Source organism: Typopeltis vanoorti, chromosome 17 (genome assembly GCF_054136105.1).
Source record: "Typopeltis vanoorti isolate ZY-2024b chromosome 17, IOZ_Tvanoo_1.0, whole genome shotgun sequence".
Classification (NCBI taxonomy): domain Eukaryota; kingdom Metazoa; phylum Arthropoda; class Arachnida; order Uropygi; family Thelyphonidae; genus Typopeltis; species Typopeltis vanoorti.
Genome location: NC_143565.1, coordinates 85,421,614 through 85,445,482, shown reverse-complemented (window position 1 = coordinate 85,445,482; position 23,869 = coordinate 85,421,614). Strand labels below are relative to the sequence as shown.

Sequence of the window (23,869 nt, the reverse complement as noted above, 5' to 3'; positions counted from 1 at the left end):
GCTTCGGAACCTCGAACAAGCTGATGCTACAGTCTCCCTGGGAAGGGCCGCAAAAACTGTTTTAATTTTACCCATTAACTGGGCTTTTGTATTACTGGAAGTGCGATTGGTGTCTTTTTCAACTGCGCCCCATACAAAATAATCCATGGGGTTAAGGTCTGGGGAGTTTGGAGGCCAAACATTTGGACTGGTGAAGTCGTAGAAATTTTCAGACAACCATTTTTGACTTTTCCCAGAGGTGTGGCAAGGGGCCGAATCCTGCTGCCATACATACGGCCTACCATTGGCTACCCTTGTTATCCAGGGCTTGACTACAGTTAGCAACTCCACGAACAAAGCCCGAATTCCAATGCCAGGGTTCTTCAACACCTGTTCCTGCAGATTTGCGAGGAATTCTGCTGTACGAACGCAATCAGATCGTCTGCTAGGGATCTTTCTTCTTGCTACATCCTCGTAGTCACCATTGCAAGTCTCTAGTTCATGCCTGATTGTTTTTACTGTATTCAGGGAGCATTGGGCAGCAGTCGTAATATCCTTATTTTGATGGCGGGCACGAATCATCATGATACAAGTTATTCTCTTCCATGATTCAGGTGGGTTCCAGCTATCCATCCTTTCTGACATCTTGTATATGAATGAAGAAGGGTCCAAACTTTTAAATGAAGAGAAGTGTGTGTTAATACATGTAACTTACGGAAAAATATAATTAATTATAAATACGTCAAATTTATCCCGAACACCCTGTATATATATATCGAATTAAACGGAGTAGGGATAGAGAAGCAATGTGACAATTCGCATAAGTCACAGTGCGTATTTCATTATTATGATATTGTCCGTTTGTGTTAGGATTTTTTTTTTTTTTTTTTTTCCTTTATGAAGCGTCTAGAAAGACGCCTGGAAAGACTGCTGGAGCCAGAATCCCTCTTGTCGATTACGCACTTCCTTCCTTCCTTCGTCAGCTCAAAACTTAGTAATTAACAGGCTGTTTCTTATCAACGCTTAGATATTCGACTGTGCGAATATGTCCGATATTTCCGCTAGAACTTTGAATGTAATTATATTCATACAAAATTCACACACACACACACGCACGCACGCACGCCGAGCGCGCACAAATTCATAATCCGAAAATACCGCTGTAGCCTCGCCCACTAGATGTTTATGCTCTCAAGTAGAAGCGCGATATCGTTCACGTGTATATCAAGGGGCTGTTTACTTAGCCGGCTTTAATATTTATTTTTTTCTCTTTCTTAAACAATGCTGATAAGTTTGCGACAAAACAGTTCGAGTCTCCATTGGTAGGATATCAGTTTAACGCGCTTGTATCATTCTTTAGCAGCATCAAAACGCAAAGTCCAAGGTAATTGGATAACAGTTGAAGAGGCGGGATGGAGGAGATCGAGGACTTCAAAAATGTGTTCGTGAAAATTAATATTGTTCTTGATTTGTAGTAGGCAGTTATAAAACTTTTTTTGTTTTTTTATAAAAGTCGCTCCAGTTTTATATTTGGACTCCCTTCATAACTATGCAAAGAGGTGGAAGAGGAGGAAGAGGAAGAGGTCGGGGAAGAGGAGAACAAGGTAGGGGGAGAGGACGAGGAGAAGAAAGAGAACCAGGCTGGCGAGGAAGAGGTATGTTTCACTCAGTGATTTATGTAGATTTATTTTTTTTTATTTAACTACTACGGTATTACTATTTGAAGTGGCTAAGAAGTATAATAATATAATATAATAACTGTTTGTTTGTTTTTACTGTCTCTAAATGATAGAACTAAACCGGTAGACTTGGTTTGATTTTTTTCCCTGATTATTATGCAAGTTGAAGTTATTAAGAAAACCATTTACCTACCTACCATAATAGAAAGACCCTGCTAAATAAAAACAAAATATATTAGATTGCTAATAATAGCTGACCTGATTGGCCGATTACATAGCATATCCGCTCTTCCAACCAAGAGACTGGATTCAAATCGCACCCTCAGGAATGGTTATCTGTGAATGTCTTTAGGTGGTAGATGAATTTCATCGCCCGATGTTAGGTACGTTTATTGGAAACCTGATGTTCCATGTCGGCGACTAAAGTAGAGTAATGTCTCCAGATTACAAAATAAATAAATAATAAAATAAAACAATTTTTTTTATTATACATATGGTACATACTTTCTTTTTTTTTAATCTTGGATGAGATGTAATTTCTCAGCTTTCATCCTCGAAGCTTACTTGTTAGCTTATCTGAGGATAATAATAATAATAATAATAATAATAATAATAATAATAATAATAATAATAATAATAATAATAACAACAACAACAATAATAAACTTAGTCCACCTACGATAGTACTGTTGTACTATAAGTTTAGAACCTTTCGTGAGTGGGAGTTATATTTCAAAAATTACGAATAAAACTTTTTTTTAATTAAAAAAATCAAATTCTTATAAGAGATCAGTACTTCAAAAACTGAGTTACAAAATAAGATATAAATTAATTTTGAATAACAACCTGGTGAGTCTATATATACATAAATCTCATGTTACACATACAGTATACTAACTGCAAGCACGCGCACGCGCGCGCGTGCAGCTAGTATACTGTATACTTTGTGTGTGTGTGTGTGTGTGTGTGTGTGTGTGTGTGTGTGTGTGTGTGTGTGTGTGTGTGTGTGTGTGTGATTCTTTTAAATCAGGGATGAATGCTTTACGTCATCTCAGAAAAGAAAATGCTTTTTTTTTTCATACTATCTATATACGAAGAAGTGTGAATAGAATCACTAAATGACACCCACTTCGAACTCTTAAAGACAGCTTCTCTGATTGGTTATTAATACACACAGTCAAAGACATAATGAACGGACGATACACTAGGATTATAAAAAAATTACGTACACATATTTTTTATCGAACTATTTAATATTAAAACACACGTCTTCTTCAAAAAAGTTAGATCGATCGAAGGTCTATCTATCCTGACTGCATTATGGGCAGTGTGAAAATCCAACTTAATTTCATTTCGTTTTATTTAACAGCGAACAGTTTGAAGTTTATTAATTTATTAATATATACGGGACACACTGCTTTTTTTTTAAAAAAAATGCTCATAAAATATTCCCACAAAACTGATTTTTTAATTTGTAATTCTGTATAGTATAGTTTGTACATTATTGTGAAGATAGGATCATAAGTAGACATTGCATTGAAAATAATTAATATCGGAGGATTTACATGAGAATTTTTGTCTCCAGTTTCCTCTCTGGTTCTCAGAACTTGCATATTTATATCTGTGGTCTGCTCTTGATCAACTGTTTTATTTCTAATGGAAATGTAAGATTTATAAGTAGTTACAATCGGTTTAAACACTGTCTTGTACATAACTAGTTTAGTATTTTAACTAATTTGGACTGATTCCGTTAAAAAATAGCAAAAACATATCAAATATGTTTTTCTTTCTTTTATTAAATGCCTCCAGCTAGCGTATCTGCTTTCCAACTTAACAGGCTTCGGGTGAGTTAGCCAATCGCATAAGGTGGTAGCAGGGTTTTTTTTCTGTCGGTTTCATCCGCGTACAGGCAAATCGGCCTTCCGAACATATGCAGTTTATAGATTTAAAAAAAAAAAAAAATGTTGGTGGTGTACCATCTGCATTCGTTAAGCGTCTGCTTTATTGAAGAGAAACTTACGATAGACGCTTTCCTAACTGAAAATATACAGTACATAGTATCTGTAGCAATTTAAGGATATCATTTATTATATCGGTTTTAATATTACACAGATTAATACACAGACGTTTCTGTGTTACACAAGAGTTACAATTTCAACTTCACTTTTAATGGTGGCATGAATGCCACAACCAACTATCATAATCGTTTTATTGTAAAAAAATACTCCCTAACAATCGCACTTTATACAATGTGCTCTTATACTTTCATTTATTTCCTGCTTTCTCATCCAATAATAATGCATATCTTTGTTTCGTTTAGAAAGCTTAATTACTATAAGTCAAGAACTCAACTTCATTACTATATTTTATTTCGAATTCACATTTCTTCCCCCCCGCATTCTTTTTTTTTTTTTGTAATTAATTACTTCTCTTTCCTTTCTCGATAATTATTTTCGAATACTCGAAAAAAAAACCCACATTTGACGTCCGTATGGTCACTCTCGTACCTCACATGATTTTGGGAGTGAAGTCTTCTGCTAGAATAAATGGTAGGGTCGCAGATTCCCTTTCCACAAGTTTGTAGGACAATCACAAACATCTATGTCAATGGGGGGATTCAAACCCTCTCTTGGCTGAAGAGAGGACACGCTAATCACTCTGCCAATTTGGATTTATACCGAAATCTTCAAGAAGCTTCGAAACTTTCAAGGAAATATTCCCTAATACATAGAAATTTTTCATAAAATATAGTTGCCACTGCCTTCTTTATGTTTAAGGAGTGTGCTTGGGGTAAAATATTATTCATACAGCATCAGACAATAAAGTACCGTAATTAGTTATTTTTATTGTACACACTTAGTGAGATGAGCGTGTCATGTTTTTATTTTTTTTTATGTTTTAAATTAAGAGCGACGACCAGTCTTATACGAATGCGCCAAGATCCTGCAGAACAGACAAACTTAACAGGCAGATACTATACCTGACCTTCCATAGCCTTAGTTGCTATGGGAGGTCATAATTTCAAATAATAACAAAGTGACTTGGTTGCAAATTCTCATAATGGTTCTGGACTTCTTGTCCATGTTGTATGAAATAAATAGTCTGTCCCTGTTATCTTTATGAAATATTTCTCTAAAAACTTATAAATGCAGTAACTTTCATTTTCATTTGCAAAAATCCCCAGGTTATGTTGAAGAATTAATTATTAAATGAAGAAATAATAAACAAATTAAGCTACCAATCAATAACAGAGAAAATAAAGAAATATGAATACAGTTGGATGAAGCACGTTAAAAGAATGCAAATGGAAAGACTGTCCAAATTAGTTCTTCATTATAACCCGTCGTAAAAAGACCAAGTCGTATATTAAAGAAACATTATGATGACTTTTGAGGCCAGACGCCATAATAGGCCTCAATCCTTGAAGCTCAACGATTATTATTATTATTATTATTATTATTATTATTATTATTATTATTATTATTATTATTATTATTATTATTATTATCATTATTATTATTATTATTATTGCAGGTCCCAAACTTGATAAGGTAAAGTAGATAATAGTTAACCAGATAATATCAGAATGTATTCCAAAGGTCAAGAGGAGTAAATAGAAATGTGTGAAATGAATGAATCAAGAGATAAGGTATGGAGTCTGGAAGAAGAAGCACAAGTTGCATGAGAAGTACAGTCGCTTGATAAGGGGTAGCAAAAATGCAGTACGAGCAGCAGTTAGTTAATGCTAGGGTTCATATATTTTTGAAAAAAAAAAATACGGGACACTTTCGGTTTGAATAAACCAACAAAATTTTATTTGTTTTCTTACTTACGAACATCAGCAAAGGGAAAAGAATATAATTAATTATAGCAATCTTAAAATTGAACTTTAAACGATACTAAATCATTGATCTTTGCCTGTGATATACTTCTCAGATGACTGTATTTTCTCAAGTAAAGAATGGTTATGTTTTATCAAGTTATGAAATTCCACACAGTCCTTATTGAAAAACGCTTTAACAATAAGCATAGCTTTCACAGTTTCTATAGATAACCTATTCTTTTCGTTTGTCCATAAGGAGTTCATCCGGGAAAATAGTCTTTCAATACTAGCATTTGTGCCAGGAATGCAGCATAAGAACTCAACAATCTTCTTCAAATTTATTAATTCATTTATTCCAACACTGTTGAATAATTCATGCCAAATTTCTCCTGAAGATTTTGCTTTAATTTCTTCTTTCTTCTCTGTAATTGCCTTTTTCAAGATCATCACCTCATCAAACGGTTCAGTTTCATTGATTTTTGTGTTTGGGCAGACCTCTTCAATAGTTGTTACACTTTTCCAATTGAGACTGGCTTCTGGGTTCTTCAATAAAATCCAAGACAAACTTTCAAAAAGTGTCAAAGACCATTCTCGGATGCATTCTATACAGGTGTTATAAAATTCATTTTTATAATTACCATAATTCTTCTCAGTGATGAGTCCATCTTCAATTAATGCCTTCAGTAAGGACTGTTCTTTCCTTGTTGCAAAATCATTATCTCGTCTCTGCTGAAGTTTCTCTAAGAGGCTTTCAATAATGGATTTTGCTTCAGCAAGAGTGACTTTCTCACTTTCAATTGCACAAATTGTTGCATGAAACATTTCAGATCGGCATTCTAGAAATGTGGCTATTAGCTCTGAAATTAGATTACTAAAGAAATTTTTTAGAAGCAATGGTGGTTTACGAAGTGAAAGAACATATGATTTGAGAACTTCGTACATCTCATTCATCCTTTTGAGAGCAGGGTACAGAGACAACCATCGCGTTTTTGAATGCCCTAACACTGTCTTATACTCAGTATTTAAAAAGTCACAAAAACCTTTGACAGCTTGAACGTCAATGGACAATGTATCAGCTGCACATTGTATAGCATTATGTATGATATGGAATGAACAACCAACTCCTATCAATGTACGATTCAATTTTGATTTCAATTTATGAAAAACATTGTTCTTTCCTCTTCTGGAACTTCTACCGAAATTTGTATTAGTATTATCTGCTGACAAGGCAACAACTTTCTTTTCAATATTCCACTTTGTCACTAGTTGCCACATATTCTGTAAGTTGGTCTGCAGTTTTACACGGTAAATCTAAAAACTCTAGAACCATAGTTTTGATGGCATCTTCTGGTATGAAGTATCAAACTAGAACTGGAACTATTTTCAAAGCACCGTGTTTAGAACTGTCTGTCATTATTGACACATAATTAGCTTTCTCAAGTTCGTTTCTGAAAACGACAATTGCATACGGTGCTAATACACTCACAATTATAGCTTGAGTCTTCTTTTGACCGCAAGTGAACTTTTTGTCATATAGTTTCCGGATTATTTTCGACGTGCAGTCCATCGAACTGAAACTCTAGTTGTGCATGCATACATGATATGCAAATGTAGCTTCATCAGCTACGTTTCTTTCCATTTCACCCATTGTTTTTTTTTTAGAAAAATAATCTGACACTTTACTACTTACACTTACATTTTCTGCTATTTTGTGTCTCTTCGTAGCGATATGCTGCGTGATGTCTGACCGACCGCCGTGTTGTATGCTGAATATTATTATTATTATTTGACACCTCCAGGGAGTCCAAAGACTCATCGGGGGAGAGTGTGCCAACAGCATCGGACGATTAGTCCCCTTTCAACTACTAACCGTGCTTAAACTTACTTAACTGAGCCATTAGTAGCAGAGGCTCTACCAATCGACCAACCTTTGCCGGTTATTGCATTACATTGTGTACATTTCACTCTCTCGTCAACTTTGCCATCACGATTACATGGTATAATAAAAGGGTAGGTATTCGGTACTTAGCTTTTCTGTGAGAACACACTTTCTCTTCGGCATTTTAAAGGCATATAAGATAATAAAATTAATTACGTTTCATAACAGATCTGTCATATCAAATAAGCCGTGCTTAGTTATTACAACGTCCGCTAGTTGCGCTATTCTCGCAACATGTCAGTATTGTCAATTGATAAGACAATTTTATGATCAATAACTAATATCGATTTCTTGGCACTTACATGTTTTATGTTTAAGAATGGGATGTTAAACACAAATCCACACATTACGGACAAATCTGCGTCCCGAAGAGTTTTATCGGGATGCCAGGACACAAACTCATAATAAGGGACAATCCCGTAAAATACGGGACATATACGAATCCTAGTTAATGCGGCTAAAAACAAACAAAAAAAAAAAAAAGTCCTCGCTGTAGGACTTGGTGCTTTTCACCAAGTGTCTTAAGGCAATGTTCCAAGGAGTTAATAACAGCTTTGAATTATAGGCTCGTCTGTGTGTCTGGGGTTATGGTTAAGGGGTAAGTGTTAGAGAGGTTAGCTTGGACAAAGATTCAAAATTGGGTTGACAAGAGAAAAATAGTCTTTTGTAGCCAGCATGGGTTTGTTAAAGAAAGATTGTGTTTTAGCAATCTGCTTACTAATAATAATAATAAGATGACAAATGCATTGGATAAGGATGTTGCACACATAGTGATATTATTTAGATTTTGATGCCTTTGATAAATGCAACAAGAGAAGCTGGTAATTAAATTGGTACGGATGGGGCTGAACAGTAGATTAGTTCGCTGGATTGGAAATTGGCTGCCTGATAGGTATCAGCGCGTCGATGGAGGAGCGATATCCCAGAAGAGGAAAGTTACTATCCCAAGGGTCTGTTTGAGTCCATTGCCATTTTAAAGATGGGATATGCAGTTGTTTGCAGATGATGCAAAGTTGGGGATAGCTATCAGGAGTAGAGCGGACTCTGGTTTTGCAAGAGGACTTGAATACATTATCTGAATGGGTAATTGAGTGGGGATGTCATTTCAATGTTGCGAAGTGTAAGGTTTTGAAAGTGGAAATATCTTGGAAAATGTAGAGGAGATGAAAGATCTGGGAGTGATTGTGGACAAGGACCTAAAATTTCGGGGACACATTGTTAAAATTGTGAGGACAGTACAGCGGATAATGGGAACGATGCGGAGGGCACTGACTTGTAGAAGTAAGGATGTCCTGGTTCCCTTGTATAAGGCTTTGATCAGGCCATATATGTGCTGTGCATAGATTTGGTCACCTGGTTTAAAAAAAAAAACAATGAAGATATATTGGAAAAGATCCAGAGACGATTGATTAAGGTGGTTTCTGGTCTTTGGAAGGTTGAGTATGAAAACAGATTGAGAAAATGCAATTTTCAGAAATTGGTGGATAGGAGGAAGAGGGGGATATATGATCGAGACATATAAACTGTTAAGGAGTTATTACCAGATTAATGTGGGAGAGGTTTTACATAGAATTGGTGAAGATAAGATAGGAAGAGAACAAGAGGTCATCCCTGGAAGCTGTATAAGGAAAATGTTAGCAGGGGGGGGGGGCGAAGAAGTAGGTTTTTTGTATGGAGAGTGCTGAATGATTGAAATATATTGCCCGAGAGTGTGAAGACATTCAATAATATTGAGCAAGCTGTGTGTATAAAACATTTCTCTGTAACTATTATTAATTTTTTTTAAAATTATTTTTAGAAGATAAAAGACATTAGTGGATTTAAGTATTTTATTTATGTGGTTTTCTGTACAGAGCTTCGATTTTAACTTCTAATCTACAGGTATCCACTAGCTTTTTTCTTTGGGTTATGAAAAAAAAAAAAAGAGAGAAAAGAAAAGAAAGAAAGAAAAAGAAATTTTATTCTTCTAATATGAGGGTAGTCTGAAAAGTTCTCGGCTTACCAATAAAAAAACAGATTTATAATTTCAAAATAATTATTTTTATTTTTCAACATAATCTACCTTAAGATTAATACATTTATTCCAGCGATTGCTCCAGCACTATCATCCCGTCCCTGTAGTGGTTCTCAATAAGATCTGCAAAATACCCCTCTACAGCTGCAATCACCTCTTGATTCGAAGAAAAACGCTGACCAGCGAGGAAGAGTTTTAGTTTTGGGAAGAGATAGAAGTCAGAGGGAGCCAAATCTGGGGAATAGGATGGATGTTCCAACAATTCATAATGTAGGTCCCTTAATTTTCCCATTGCTAAAACACTTGATTTTTTACCAAAAAAGATGTTTTTTTTTTCTTCTGCAAACCGGGTCTTTACTCACGATTTTTTTCGTCTAGCCTGGTTAAAAGATCAGAATAATATTCCCCAGTTATTGATTTACCCATTTCAAGATAATTAATAAACAAAATGCATCCCAAAACACCGATGCCATGACCTTTCCTGCTGATGGAACCGACTTTGTCTTCTTTGGCGCTGAACAACCGGCTTCTGTCCACTGTTTTCACTGCTGTTTGGATTCTGGTGTGTAATGGTGAATCCAAGTCTCATCTATAGTAATAAATCGACGCACAAAATCAGTTTTATTCTTGTTAAAACGCTCCAAGCACTGTTCAGAGGCCACGTTTAAACGAAGGAGAAGAGTTTAAACGTCGAAAACGAAGGAGAAGAGTGCCCATAAACTTTTATGAACGTCGAATAAATTTATTTTGGCGTTAAACTTTCTTTTACAAAGAATTTTATAACCGCACGGTACTCAATTTTATCCATTTCAAGGGATGCAGACAACACTTTTGCTTCAGACAGTGGTATAAAACAAAGTACTTAATAGAATAACTTGCAATTTCACATGGATGCTTATGACAGATGTACCAACTTAGAAAAAAAATCTCTTGCTGATAGTGTTGCCATCTATGGTCGAGGCCGAGAACTTTGCAGACCACCCTCGTAGCTATCTCAAGCAATCACTCTACTGTTTGTTTATTACTTGTCTGTAGATATTGAACTTTATTACTCTCATAAATTACGACTATAAAAAAAAAAGAAAATCAGCTAACGGCTTTTATTCCCGTATAGGGAGGGAGTAAGTCGCTAGCCGAGTTGGCCGAGTGGTTAGCATATTCGCTCCACAGCCAAGAGGCTGTGGGTTCGAATTCCGCCTAGGCATGGATGTTTCTGATTGTCTTCCACCTTCGTACATTCATTCACCCAAGTATATATACACTCTCTCAAGATAGACTGGGTCACCATGGGAGAAGTAGACCCGACGCTCCCGAAATGGGATAGGCTTCACCTTGTAGTGGCCAGAAAACAGTATGATCCGTCATTATTAGAGGGATTAGACGAGGCCGTTTTAGCTCTGTCTAACTTTTGGAGACCAAGTAGGCAGTTCGCTGATTACGACTATGATTGTTACGAAAATGTTACTATGGGACATTATTAACTATGTCTGTTCAAATTCAAGAAAATGTGTTCGGAATTTAACAGACAAGAACAAACTTTCTCCCAAGCTTTTAAATTAAATCGTTAATCCAGACGTATCAAGCGAATGCCCATGAGTACTTGTATCAGTAATACTGATAAGAAGGTACTTAACTATAACAAGAAAAACGACGAGTACCTCAACAAACAACTATGCTGATATTATTATCTTTAAGGATCTTAAAAGTAGAAAAGATGTCACCATTGACTATATTATTTTAGTCTATTTATTAATAATACTGAAACATATCAGCGATATATAAAATAATGAAACACTTCTTCTGAAATGAATTTATTTGTTGTCAGTGCAAAAAAGAGGTATAGCAATTGATTAATAAAGCGAAATCTTTTGTCTTATAGATTATAAGAATTAAGAACTGCTAAAAACATGAAGACGACTTCATTTATTTATTTATTTTACAAGTTATTAGAAAGCCTGTGTAAAAAGGCGGGAAAGAGCTAGCACGCTGGTTGGCGTGATACTTAAAGCAGGGGATTTCCCTGCTTTAAGTATAGTAACTACTATCAGCAGAGGGAATTTCCCTTCTAAGCGATAAGAAAACCAAACTAAAAAGCTTGAATCTAAATTTATAGCAGGGAATCACGAGAAGGCTGTGTTGATAACAAACATCTTTACTCCAGTATGAACGATTTCTAAATCCAGATATTGCTAAGATAAAATTATTAATTTTAACGGTATGTTAATATTACTGTAATTAGTTTTCATTTTCATTTAAAATCTATATTTCTGCTTTCAAACTGTAGGTTTTGTAAACATTGCTAGGCGTTCCTTACGAGAGATATAAACATGATACATCTGACAAAATTCTTTCTCTCAAGAAGCTAGATGAAAAATTCGTATTTCGGATTCCTCAATAACTGCATCAAATTCACTGTTTGTCCAATTAAAAGTGCATGAAAGTCACAGAAAGTTATTCGGACTTCATTTGTGAAAGGGACAAATGACAAATAGTAGGGGGTGTTGGAAATTTTGAGGAGACTTTCAAAAATAGTTATTATTATTATTATTATTATTATTATTATTATTATTATTATTATTATTATTATTATTATTATAAAAACTTCCATGGAGTCAAAGACTCATCGTGGGAGGTCCACTGTTATACACACAGTTTATCATACTGTGCCTTAAATATATTCACTGTCTCTGCACACACCACACTCTCGGGCAAAGCATTCCAATCACTCACCACTCTCCATGCAAAAAACCTGCTCCTCACTCCCTTGCTCACACCCTCCTTATACAGCTTCCAGGAATGACCTCTTGTTCTCCTGCTATCCTCACCCATTCTGTGCAAAACCTCCCCGACGTTAATCTGATAATAACCACTCAGCAGCTTATATGTCTCAATCATATCCCCCCCCCCCGTCCTTCTATCCACCAATTTCTGCAAATTGCATTTTGTCAATCTGTCTTCATACTCTACTTTCCAGAGACCAGAAACCACCTTAGTCAATCGCCTCTGAGCTTTTTCCAACGCAATTTCATCTTTTTGAAAACCAGGTGACCAGATCTGTGCACAGTAATCCATATGTGGCCTGATCAAAGCCTTATACAAAGGAACCATAACATCCTTACTTCTACAAGTCAATGTCCTCCGCATCATTCCCATTATCCGCTGTGTTGTCTTCACTATTTTAGTAACATGTCCCCGAAATTTTAGGTCCTTGTCTACAATCACTCCCAGATCTCTCATTTCCTCTACCTCTTCCAAGATATTCGCACCGATTGTGTACTTTACATTCCATCTCTGCTTCCCAAATTTCAAAACCTTACACTTTGAGACATTGAATTGACATCCCCACTTATTTACCCATTCAGACAGTGTATTCAAGTCCTCTTGCAAAGCTACAGCATCCACACTACTCCTGATAGCTCTGCCCAACTTTGCATCATCTGCAAACAACTGCACATCACCATTCAGACCTCTCCAGATATCATTTACATACAAATTAAACAGCAATGGACCCAAAACAGACCCTTGAGGTACACCACTAGTAACTTTCCTCTTCTGGGATATCGCTCCTCCATAGTCAACTCGCTGATACCTATCAGACAACCAATCTCCAATCCAGTGAACCAATCTACTGTTCAGCCCCATCCGTTCCAATTTAATTACCAGCTTGTCATGTGGCAATTTATCAAACGCCTTTGCAAAATCTAAATATACCACTGTATATGCAATACCCTTATCCAACGCATTTGTCACTTTATTATAAAAAGTAAGCAGATTGCTAAAGCATGATTTTCCTTTAGTAAATCCATGCTGGCCACCAAAGAGTATTTTTCTGTTGTCAACCCAATTCTGAACTTTATTCCTAACTAACTTCTCTAATACCTTGACCACAACTCCAGACACACAGACTAGTCTATAATTCAAAGCCTTACTCTTATCACCTCCCTTATGAATTGGAACAATTTTACCTTCTTTCCACTCTTTTGGAACTTGACCCAGTGAGAGACTCATGTTGAAAAGATATACAAAAGCTGTTGTTAACTCTCTGGCACATTCCCTCAAGACACGTGGTGTAATAGCATCAAGTCCCACAGCCTTATTTACATCAAGTCTATTCAATTCCTCATATACCTCCTGTTCACTTACTAACAGTTCCTCCTCCTCCTCTTCTCCCACTACTTTCAAGTTCTGCATGATGTCACATTCGCAAGAGTGAAATACCTTTAGAAATTGCTCATTAAATATCTCAACTATATCCTCCGCAGCGGTTATCATTCCTTCGTTTTCACCAATCAGTCCCATTCTACCATAATCATTCTTTCTTCTACTGGCGACATATCGAAAAAACTCCTTAGGATTTTTTTGGCCGCTTTAGCTAACTGCTGCTCATACTGCATTTTTGCTACCCTTATCAAGCTAGTCACCCTCCTCGCCTGCTCTTTGTACTTCTCATGCAACTGGTTGTTATATATACTCATTTTGTGTTTCTTCCATAATACCTTCTTCTTCCATATTGCATACCTTATCTCTTGATTCATCCATTTTACACCCACTCTGTTTACCCTCTTGACCCTCGGAATACACTCTGATATTGCCTCCACCAAATAGTTCTTTAGTATGGTCCAAGCAGCATTGATATCCTTTCCATCCAGTTCCTCTTTCCAATTTATTATCGCAAGCTGTTTCCTGAGCTTTTCGTAATTACCAGTCTTAAAATTCCACATATATCCCTTTCTAACAGACGTCCTCGAATGACTGGTCACCCTGCACGTGATCACCTCGTGGTCACTCTCACCAACTGGTGGAAGATTTGACACCTCATTTATAATAACATCATCTGATGAGTTGATCAAATCCAATACTCTTGATCCTCGTGTACCCTCCGTTACGTACTGCCTAAGGTAATTATCTTTCAAAAACTCCAAAAATTCATTTTCTTTACCCCCAGATTATTTTTTAACACAGATTCGTTTGCTATGGAAATATGAAAGTAACGCAAGACAGCTTGCTTACTTTCTTATTCCCATGGCAACAGTCAGTTCTCGTGGCCAAATACAGGTTTTGGCTGTTATCCGAAAGTTATTAATAATAATGTTTCATTTTTTTGCTATTAGAAATTTGCTCACTGCAAGTGAATTAAGTGTCATGTTCACAAAGTAAATTCTACGGTTAATTACATTGCTTCTACTATTGGATATGATTAATAAGTTTCGATATTTAAAATATACTTTTAGTGAGAAGATCGCTTGTCGTCGTTCATATTGCACGGTCGGTGCACATAGGACTTTTCTACGAGCACAAACGGGGACAAAAGATTTTATCTGTAATTAGCTATTTTGTGCACTGACTTTGGAATTTTCATAATTACATTCAAATTCTATGCAAGCAAAACCCGTTGTTTTGTTTGTGCAATCGACTATTAACATGGCGAATGGTTGAATATAATCGTCTTCTTCTTTCCCATACAGTTCATAATTAAGTCTAGACAGCCAAGTCAAAGACATTTTCAGGTGAATAGTACAATTACATAAACTAGCTTTCATAAACATTTTACTGTTATAATAAAACGGTATTTATAATCACTATGCTTATGTAATGTTCAATGTTTTATTGTTATGCACAGTCTGCATTATCATTGGATACATTACACCCAACTAATGTTATTTAATTATTTGACACAAGAGGAAAGTTCCACTCACGCTGAATTATTATTAAAAGAGAAAGAAACTTTCTCTAGTGACTTGGAAAAAGTACCAAACATGGTAATTTTCAAACCACTTCAGACCTCCAATAAGCAGCTTGTGGTCTCACACCTCGTCTACGACCCAATAACATTCACAAATATCCACACTATTTCATCGAGGATGGAGATGGAGGGTGAAAGATGGCGGCTAGTGTGTTAGTGTTTCGTGTCGTGTCGTGTATTATTGATGATGAATTGTGAATTTAATTGATATGTTTTAGCGATTTTTTATGCTTATTCATTTGTAATAGTAGTTAATAGCTTGCTGTCATAAACAGTCGCTTAATTTTCCTCAGTACTTTATCCAGGTAAGTCATTTGTAATTACAAGGACGACACGTTAGGCCTACTGCCGCTAGTATCGCCATTGTTTCTTATAGTAACATTTTACTGCTGGTAAACACCTAAGAGTGTCTACGGGATTTGCAAGTGGACCCTCAAAAGTCCACAGGATTATCTTTACCTGCTCGGGACACCTGAGAAATCTCTACTCTTTCTCCATCTGTGTCTCAACACACTTTAAATTATAGAAATGGCAAAACAGCTAAACGAGACAATATTTGAGGAGGTATATAAAGAATTCATAAGACTAGGTGAACTACTTAACAACAATTGGCCAGGAAAAGTGAAATTTTACGACACGTTTCCCCCGGAAAGTGTCACAGACGTTGTCGTAGAAGATCAATTAGATTCGGTGCCTTCTACTCCTTCAGACTTTGTAGAAGTGCGCGCACGCAAAAAGCGAAGGGCAACAGAAGAACCGCACAATGACAATAATGAAATGGAACAGGATTCTCAGGGTTCGAACACCGTTATTTCTTCCAAAGAAAAGGTGCCTCCGATCATCCTTTGAGAAAAGCAGAAGTGGGCAGCTTTAAGATCTACAATGTCCAATCTGCACATTGGCTTCATTAAGGCCAGAAACACGGATGAAGGCATAAAGATACAGCCAACAACAGTGACAGACTATAGAAGGTTGACCAAAGAACTGGACGACAGAGGCATCCAGTATCATACCTTTGCGCTCAGCTCCGAAAAAAAATTAAAAGTGGTCCTTCGTGGTGTCTGTGAAGATATTAACACAGCAGAAATAGCTGCGGACCTAAATTCTCAGGACCTGCCTCCAGTCAGGGTCAGCAGAATGTACAAAGCAGACAAGACTCCCATGCCATTAGTCCTTGTTGAGATTCATAAAATATACAAGGATATCTACAACTTAAAAACAGTCTGTGGTCTCATCGTCACACCAGAACCACTTCGGAAAAAATCATCTTCTGGGCAGTGCCATAGGTACCAGAAGTTTGGCCATGCCCAGAATCTATGCAGAGCGGAATATAGATGTTTAAAATGTGGAGACAGCCACCCTACTAATATCTGCACAAAGCCGAGGACCACCTCGGCAAATGTGCCAACTGCAGTGGCCCTCATCCTGCGAACTACAAAGGATGTACTCAGCACCCAAAGAACAGACGGATGGAAGCAGTCAATCAGCCATCCTCCTACAGTACAAGAACACCAGAGGTCCAGGCATCAAAACCGGAGACAACGGTCACAGTCGGAGACCTCCAATAATAGAGACACCCGAAAGCAAACAAGAAGTTACGCTGATGTGACTCGTACAATCAGACCAATTCCAGAACAAAATCAATCAAGAGCACTTAAAAACCTAACAGCTGTTATTACGGCCTCACTAGCAAACATGCTACAAAATTTCAGCCTATCAAACCCTACTGAAACCTCCACTAAAAGATTTCTTCGTGAAACGCAGGTCATCCTCACAGCTCTCATAAATGAATAGTAACAAACTAATTCCAGCATCTCTTCAGATAGTTGCTTGGAATGCAAATGGCCTCAAAAACAAAATTCTGGAGACTTCACATCTAGGTATCAGCCAGATGTTATTTTAATCGGTGAAACTCATTTAAGACCCTCAGACAATCCTACAATAAGGGGCTATCACCTATACAGAAATGACAGACTACTCTACAGAGGCGGCGGCACTGCCATCTTCATTAAAAACTACATTAAACACCACTCTGTGAGCATTCCTTCAACAACTAACCTTGAGATCACAGGAGTGGAAGTAGTTACCAGCTCCACTGGCAAACTGAAAATCTACTCAGCTTACAACCCTCCCCAAAAATCCCTATTTCATTCTGATCTAAATGCCATCTTATGCATCAGAGAGCCCACCATTATTGCCGGGGATCTGAATTCCAAGCATCCTGCGTGGAATTGTACAACCACAAACAAGAATGGTTGCATCCTTTACAATTACTTAGGATCAAGCAACGCTGTTGTGGCAGGCCCCACCGAACCAACTCATCTCAGTACGATTGGCACTACTGACATCCTGGGCAGGATATTAAACTTCAGTACAGCATCATATCTATGGATGAACTATCATCCGATCACAATCCAATTCTATTACATCTGGGAAATCAAGAATACCTGTGTCCTCCTTCTCACTCCTACATTGCATGGGAAAGACTGTCAGCAGCACTCAAGGATTATATTGGACCTGTTCCTCACATACACACAAAGGAAGAAATAGAAACTGCAGTTACAAATCTCACACGACAAATTAAATCTGCTATAAAGGTAGCTTCCTCCTACAAATCTGCTCGCAAGCAGATCGTTTGCCTGAAGACATCATGAACTTGATCAGAGACAAAAACAGAGCTAGAAAAAGATTCCGTAACACGTGTGCACCACAAGATAAAATAAATCTAAACAGATTAAATGGGGCAGTAAGAGATGCACTCAAAGCTCATAGAGACCAAATATGGGATGAAAAGTTATCCTCCATTTCACCTACTGATCACTCCATCTGGGAAACAAAGACAGATCCCTTCCCCCAATATTCTCTGACCAGGGCCTTGCTCACACAGATGTAGACAAAGCAGAAGTTATAGCATACAACTTCGAGAAGCAATGCAGGCCCTCGTATGGAAACCTTGACTTTGACCACATATATAAGATTCACAGCAAGGTCAGACACTCACTCAAACTTCCTATCACCAGCACTGACCATATTGCACCAACAACACCTGCTGAGATATATGACATTATTAAAAAATTAAAGAACAAAAAAGCTCCTGGGCCAGACGGCATTACTAATCGGGTGATTAAACTTCTGCCCCGAAAATTAGTAGTGCACCTGACCAGTATAATAAATGCAATTTTAAGATTTCACTATTTTCCTTCCACCTGGAAACTGGCTGACGTAATTCCTATACATAAGCCAGGCAAAGACCCACATCTACCGCAAAATTATCGTCCAATCAGTCTCATCTCAAATCTGGGTAAGGTTGCAGAGAAGGTCATCCTCTCACAACTCCAAACCTCAGAAAATGAACTAAACATCCTCCCTAAAGAACAGTTTGGTTTTAGGCAACACCATAGTACTACCAGGCAAATCCACAGAATACTGGAATACATCACCACCAGCTACAACTGGCACCAGTGCACAGGCGCTGTTTTCCTAGACTTATCCAAAGCATTTGACAAAATCTGGCATTTTGAACTCCTGCACAAACTTATCTCAGCCGGTACCTCACTAAAAATGGTTCACTTAATCCATTCATATCTTCAGAATAGATCAATGCAAGTAAAAATCAACGGTTCTACATTCTCCCAGCGCCACATCTTCGCTGGAGTACCGCAGGGATCTCTACTGGCTCCATTGCTGTTCTCTATATACATGTTAGACATCCCGCACAATCCGATGACTTCCATTTTGGCCCTGTATGCGGACGATACGGCAATACTAACCAGATCTCACAGACCCCATCTCATTACCAGAAAGCTTCAAGAAAACATTCTAAAGCTGGAGGGCTGGTTCTCTAAGTGGAGATTGGAAGTCAACCCCCAGAAAAGCTCAGCCGTTCTTTTCTCAAAAAGGCCAATGTCTCCTGCAGGAGATGTGTTACTATTCAATACTAAAATTCCCTGGCAGTCAGAAACAAATTACCTGGTGTAATTCTCGACAAAAAGCTATCTTTCAATCAACACACCAAGTCTGCGTGCACAAAGGCGTCTAAAGCCATAGCACAGATCTATCCGCTAATTAATAGAAATAGCAAGCTCAGCAACAGAATCAAATTGCAACTATACCAGATGACAATTCGTCCTATAATCACCTATGCCTCTCGGGCCTGGAGCCACACCTCTAATGCTAACATTATCAAAATACAGCGAGTGCAGAACAAGTGCTTGAGAATAATTCTGAACGCCCCGTGGTATGTTAGAAACAATCAGCTCCACAGAGACACAAACATTCCCTATATTTTCTCTTTTCTACAATCCTTAGCATCCAAGTTTTTCCTAAAGACGTCCACACATCCCAACGATTTGGTTCAGCAAGCTGCAGCATACGATCCAACGGACATATTCAAATATAGAAGACCAAAAGCTATATTAGCCTCCTTTAGTGATGCATAATCTCCATGCCCATTGAGGGCGAGCAATCTGCTCATAAATTGCACCCTTACTGTAACCACAACAGATAGCGGGGAATATGGAAAGCATCTTGCTTCACCCCTAAAGACATAAATGTCAATCGTCAGGATGGAGATACAAATATGTTACCACTTGGCAAACCGAGCTAGCATTGTAATCACGGTTAAGAATGGCAAAGTAACACATAATCTTGAGTTTCAGATTTCAAGGTCATTGTAAATAATCAGACTCCTGCATTAGAAACATAGTGACACTGTAAGTCTGCGAAGTGCTGCTTCTGAAAAAAAAAAAAAATCTTTCACTCAAATAAATTATAGTTACTGGAAATCAAATCTTTTGGTTTTCCTTCTCTACGAGTTCTCTTTTGTGTTATAGAGAATCTGTAACTTTTCTATAACTTAAAAAAAAAATACAAAAAAAAAAAAACAGTGACCACATTGAAAGGGTAGCACATTTAATTAACTAAACTAGTTAATATACTGTATTTCATTTTGGGTATTTGGGTATAACAAAACATTACCAGTGTTTAAAGCTAAAAGAAAAATGAGAAACTTAAAAACATACTGGTAATATCCATGGAAACAGCACGCTGTTACAATCAATTGTTGTTGTTTTTTAAATTTCCAAATGTTTTTTTTTTTTTTTTAGTTTTATCCACGGAATATGTTTTGGAATATCCCAAAATTAAACGGGCTAACTAATGTTCAGCATTTAGTTCTTTGTTCTCTTCTTCAGGTCAAAGTTTTCTCCTATTATTTGCTTGCTGGTACTTCCTCTGAGAATAATAGGCAATTATAGGATTTATTTATTTGATTACTTTCTTCAAATTTAGACATCCATGTGTGAAGTGCGCATTTATTTTTTATTTAATAAAAAAAAAAAAAATGCCTGGCAACCTCCCCCCCCCCTTCTCTTTTAACCGTACTATTGGCCAATTGCATGCGAATTATTTAAGCCATTTCCACATCTGAATTAAAAATAACCGGTTAAAAAATTTCCGTGAACATTTAATTTCCAGCCTCCTACAAGTAATCTAAATATTCCTTCATGTTAAAGATCTCAAAGTTTCATTTACACTGTCATATATTCCAAATAATTGTATACTACCGTTCTAAATTCTTAAAAGGTTTACTTATCATTCTCATATTAACAACTTTTTTTTCAGGTAGAGGTGGTCCTCCTCCTTTTCAAGAAGTTAGACGTCAAGAACCGCAACAAAGGGCAACAGAAATTCCAATCGAGCAAAGACAAGGTCCATCCAGACACCCAGAGGTTGCTTCTGATATCCAAGAGGGAGTAAGTTTATCCGAGGAAAGAAGGCAAGGTGAAAGGAAAGTACCCCAGACAGCCCCAGTTTCTCCTCCAAAAGAAAAATCTGGTGATGCAGCGCCAAGGAAACCCAAACCTTCATCTCCTGATCCAATTACGCAAGTGGCATCTGCATTTAAGCGTCTTCTTAAAGATCGTGCAGTATTTGATTCAACTGCAGTTCTTCCATTAAGACCAGATTATGGAAAATTAGGACGAAAAATCAACCTGATTGCAAATTACTTTGAAATACAGCTTCCTCAAGGTAACGTTTATCATTATGATGTGGAAATTTCTCCGTTAAGAAGTCAGCAAGCCGCAGAGGCAACCGCTCCAAAAAAATACAGGTGTCTCAGTACCAAACTAAACAGAGAAGTTGTTAACAAAATGATTAAGGAATGTTCAATTTTTGAAGGTTTTTATCCTGCTTATGATGGAAGAAAAAATCTTCTCACCCGCAGAAAACTTCCAAACAATAGTTTTACTCGCAGAGTAAAGTTACCTGAACCTGGAAGAGAAAAAGATGATGAATTTGAAGTTTCCATAAATGCTGTTGAAAAAGAAGACCACAATGACTGTGTGATAAGTTTGGAACCACTTCATCAGTTGTTTCAAGGAAAAAGTTCCTCAGCATCTCAAGAAGCAGTTATGGCTCTAGAAATTATTCTGAGACATGGACCTACATTACGTTACGTTCCAGTAGGAAGATCTTTCTTCAGTCCCCCAACTAAGGAAGAAGCGCACTCATTAGGAAGAGGTCAAGAAATTTGGTTTGGCTATCACCAGAGCGTACAGCTTGGCCAATGGAAACCTATGCTGAATATCGACATGTCAGCCACAGCTTTCTACGAATCCGGTCCAGTACTAGATTTTGTCTGCAAGTTTCTTGATGTACCAAATATACATCAAGTAAGAACATTACATGATTCAGATATTCTGCAGCTATCAAAAGAAATGAGAGGACTTCGAATCAGAGTGACTCATTTGAAATATCCTAGAAAATACCGGATTTTGAAGGTAACTCGAAATCCTGCTAACAGAGTAACATTTAAAATGCAAAAAGATGGAAAAGATATTGATATGACAGTTTATAATTATTTTATTGAGGCTTATAAAAAGAAACTAGAATACCCCAATTTACCCTGTTTACAAGTAGGCTCAGATAAAAAACCTGTATATTTGCCTTTGGAAGTATGTGAACTTGAAAGTGGTCAGCACTATAAAAAAAAATTACAGGATACTCAAACTGCAGATATGATCAAATTTACAGCTCGAGCGCCAGACGCAAGATTTACAAGCATACAAAAGAGAATTCATGATGCAGCATTCGAAAAAGACCCTACTGTCAAAGAATTTGATTTAAAAATCAGTACTAACCCATTACAACTTCAAGGAAGAGTAATTGAGCCACCTCAGATATGCTATAGTCAGAATCAACGCATAAAGCCGAGAGATGGTGCGTGGGATATGAGGAATAAAATGTTTTTCAAAGGCGCTGATATTGAACAATGGGTTTTAGTAAGCTTCAGTAACCAGAGATTTTGTGGTATGCAAAATCTGAGCAGATTTGCTGGAATGTTGTGTGAAATTGGTAATCAAAGTGGTATTAACATCGGGAATGTCGCTGATATATTAACTGTTGAGCGACAAAGCGTTTTAAGTTTTCTTAAAAATGTTTGTCAAAATTACAAACCTGATTTAATTGTGATCGTACTTTCAGGCAGATCTTCGAATTATGCAGAAATTAAACATATAGCCGAAACCCAACTTGGCGTGATGACTCAGTGCGTTAAAGATGCAAACGTAGTAAAGAAATGTACTCCACAGTTAATAAGCAATCTGTGTCAAAAGATAAATGCCAAGAGAGGAGGTGTGAATAATTCACTTTGGCCCGCCGAAAAACCTGCCATCTTCCAAAAACCAATTATTATTATCGGAGCCGATGTTAGCCATCCGGCTCCTGGTTCTACAAAGCCATCAATTGCTGCAGTAGTAGGCAGTCTCGATGCTATTCCTTCGAGATATGCCGTGTCCATGCGTGTCCAGGCTGAAAGAGGAGAAACAAGAGAAAGAGAAGAGATCATTATAGATTTGAAGCTAATGGTTAAAGAACTTCTGCTGGCATTTTATAAGCAGACGAAGGGGAGAAAACCAGAAAAGATAATCTTTTATCGTGATGGAGTTAGTGAAGGAGAATTTATCAAAGTTCAGACGAAAGAAATTCGTAAAATTCGACAGGCGTGTTATGAACAAGGAGGAGATGACTACAAGCCAGGAATTTCTTTTATAGTGGTACAAAAGAATCATCACACTCGATTTAGACCATTCGATAGTAGAGAAGGCGTAGGAAGAATGAGAAATATTCCTCCAGGTACTGCTATTGATCAATCTGTTACTCATCCTGTAAATTTCGATTTTTTCCTGTGTAGTCATATGGGAATTCAAGGAACCAGTAAACCTTCCCACTATACTGTTTTATGGGATGACAATAACTTCACTGCAGATGACTTACAAAAACTAACATATTATTTGTGTCATATTTATGCTCGTTGTACCCGCAGCATAGCCACTCCTTCTCCTGTTCGTTATGCTCATTTAGCTGCATATCGTGCAAGTCAATATCTCTCTCTGCAGGGTGATATGTCAAGCTCAAGTAGTGATATATCTGACTCAGCCCCACCATCTGTGCCAACCAGTCTAATCGATGCTATTAAGGTTATTGATAGCTTGAAAAACACAATGTTTTTTGTTTGAATGTTATTATAGCATGTGCAAGTTCCTGTCACATTTGTTCATTTTATATCAGATAAGTTGCTCATTTTGTATCACATTTGCTCTTTTTATAATAAACATAATAAAAAAATGATTGAATGGGTTAATTTTTTTGGTTTATTTCTACTATCGATCACACGTTCACGGTTGAATTA

At 37.1% G+C, this 23,869-nt stretch overlaps 1 protein-coding gene across 1 annotated transcript; it reads left to right on the top strand.

Annotated features, from left to right (window-relative positions):
* The first annotated feature begins 1,260 nt into the window (after positions 1-1,260).
* On the top strand, positions 1,261-23,821 carry LOC150097590 (protein argonaute-2-like). The gene is made up of 2 exons (XM_090406859.1): positions 1,261-1,634; positions 20,800-23,821. Exons 1-2 carry the CDS (start codon positions 1,529-1,531, stop codon positions 23,694-23,696), a joined length of 3,003 nt encoding a protein of 1,000 aa, XP_090262985.1. The 5' UTR covers positions 1,261-1,528; the 3' UTR covers positions 23,697-23,821.
* The last annotated feature ends 48 nt before the right edge of the window (positions 23,822-23,869 follow it).

Coding starts and splice junctions, on each gene's coding strand:
- LOC150097590 (XM_090406859.1), top strand. CDS start 1,529: ATGCAAAGAGGTGGAAGAGGAGGAAGAGGAAGAGGTCGGGGAAGAGGA. Junction 1,635..20,799: donor ACCAGGCTGGCGAGGAAGAG/GTATGTTTCACT, acceptor CTTTTTTTTCAG/GTAGAGGTGGTCCTCCTCCT.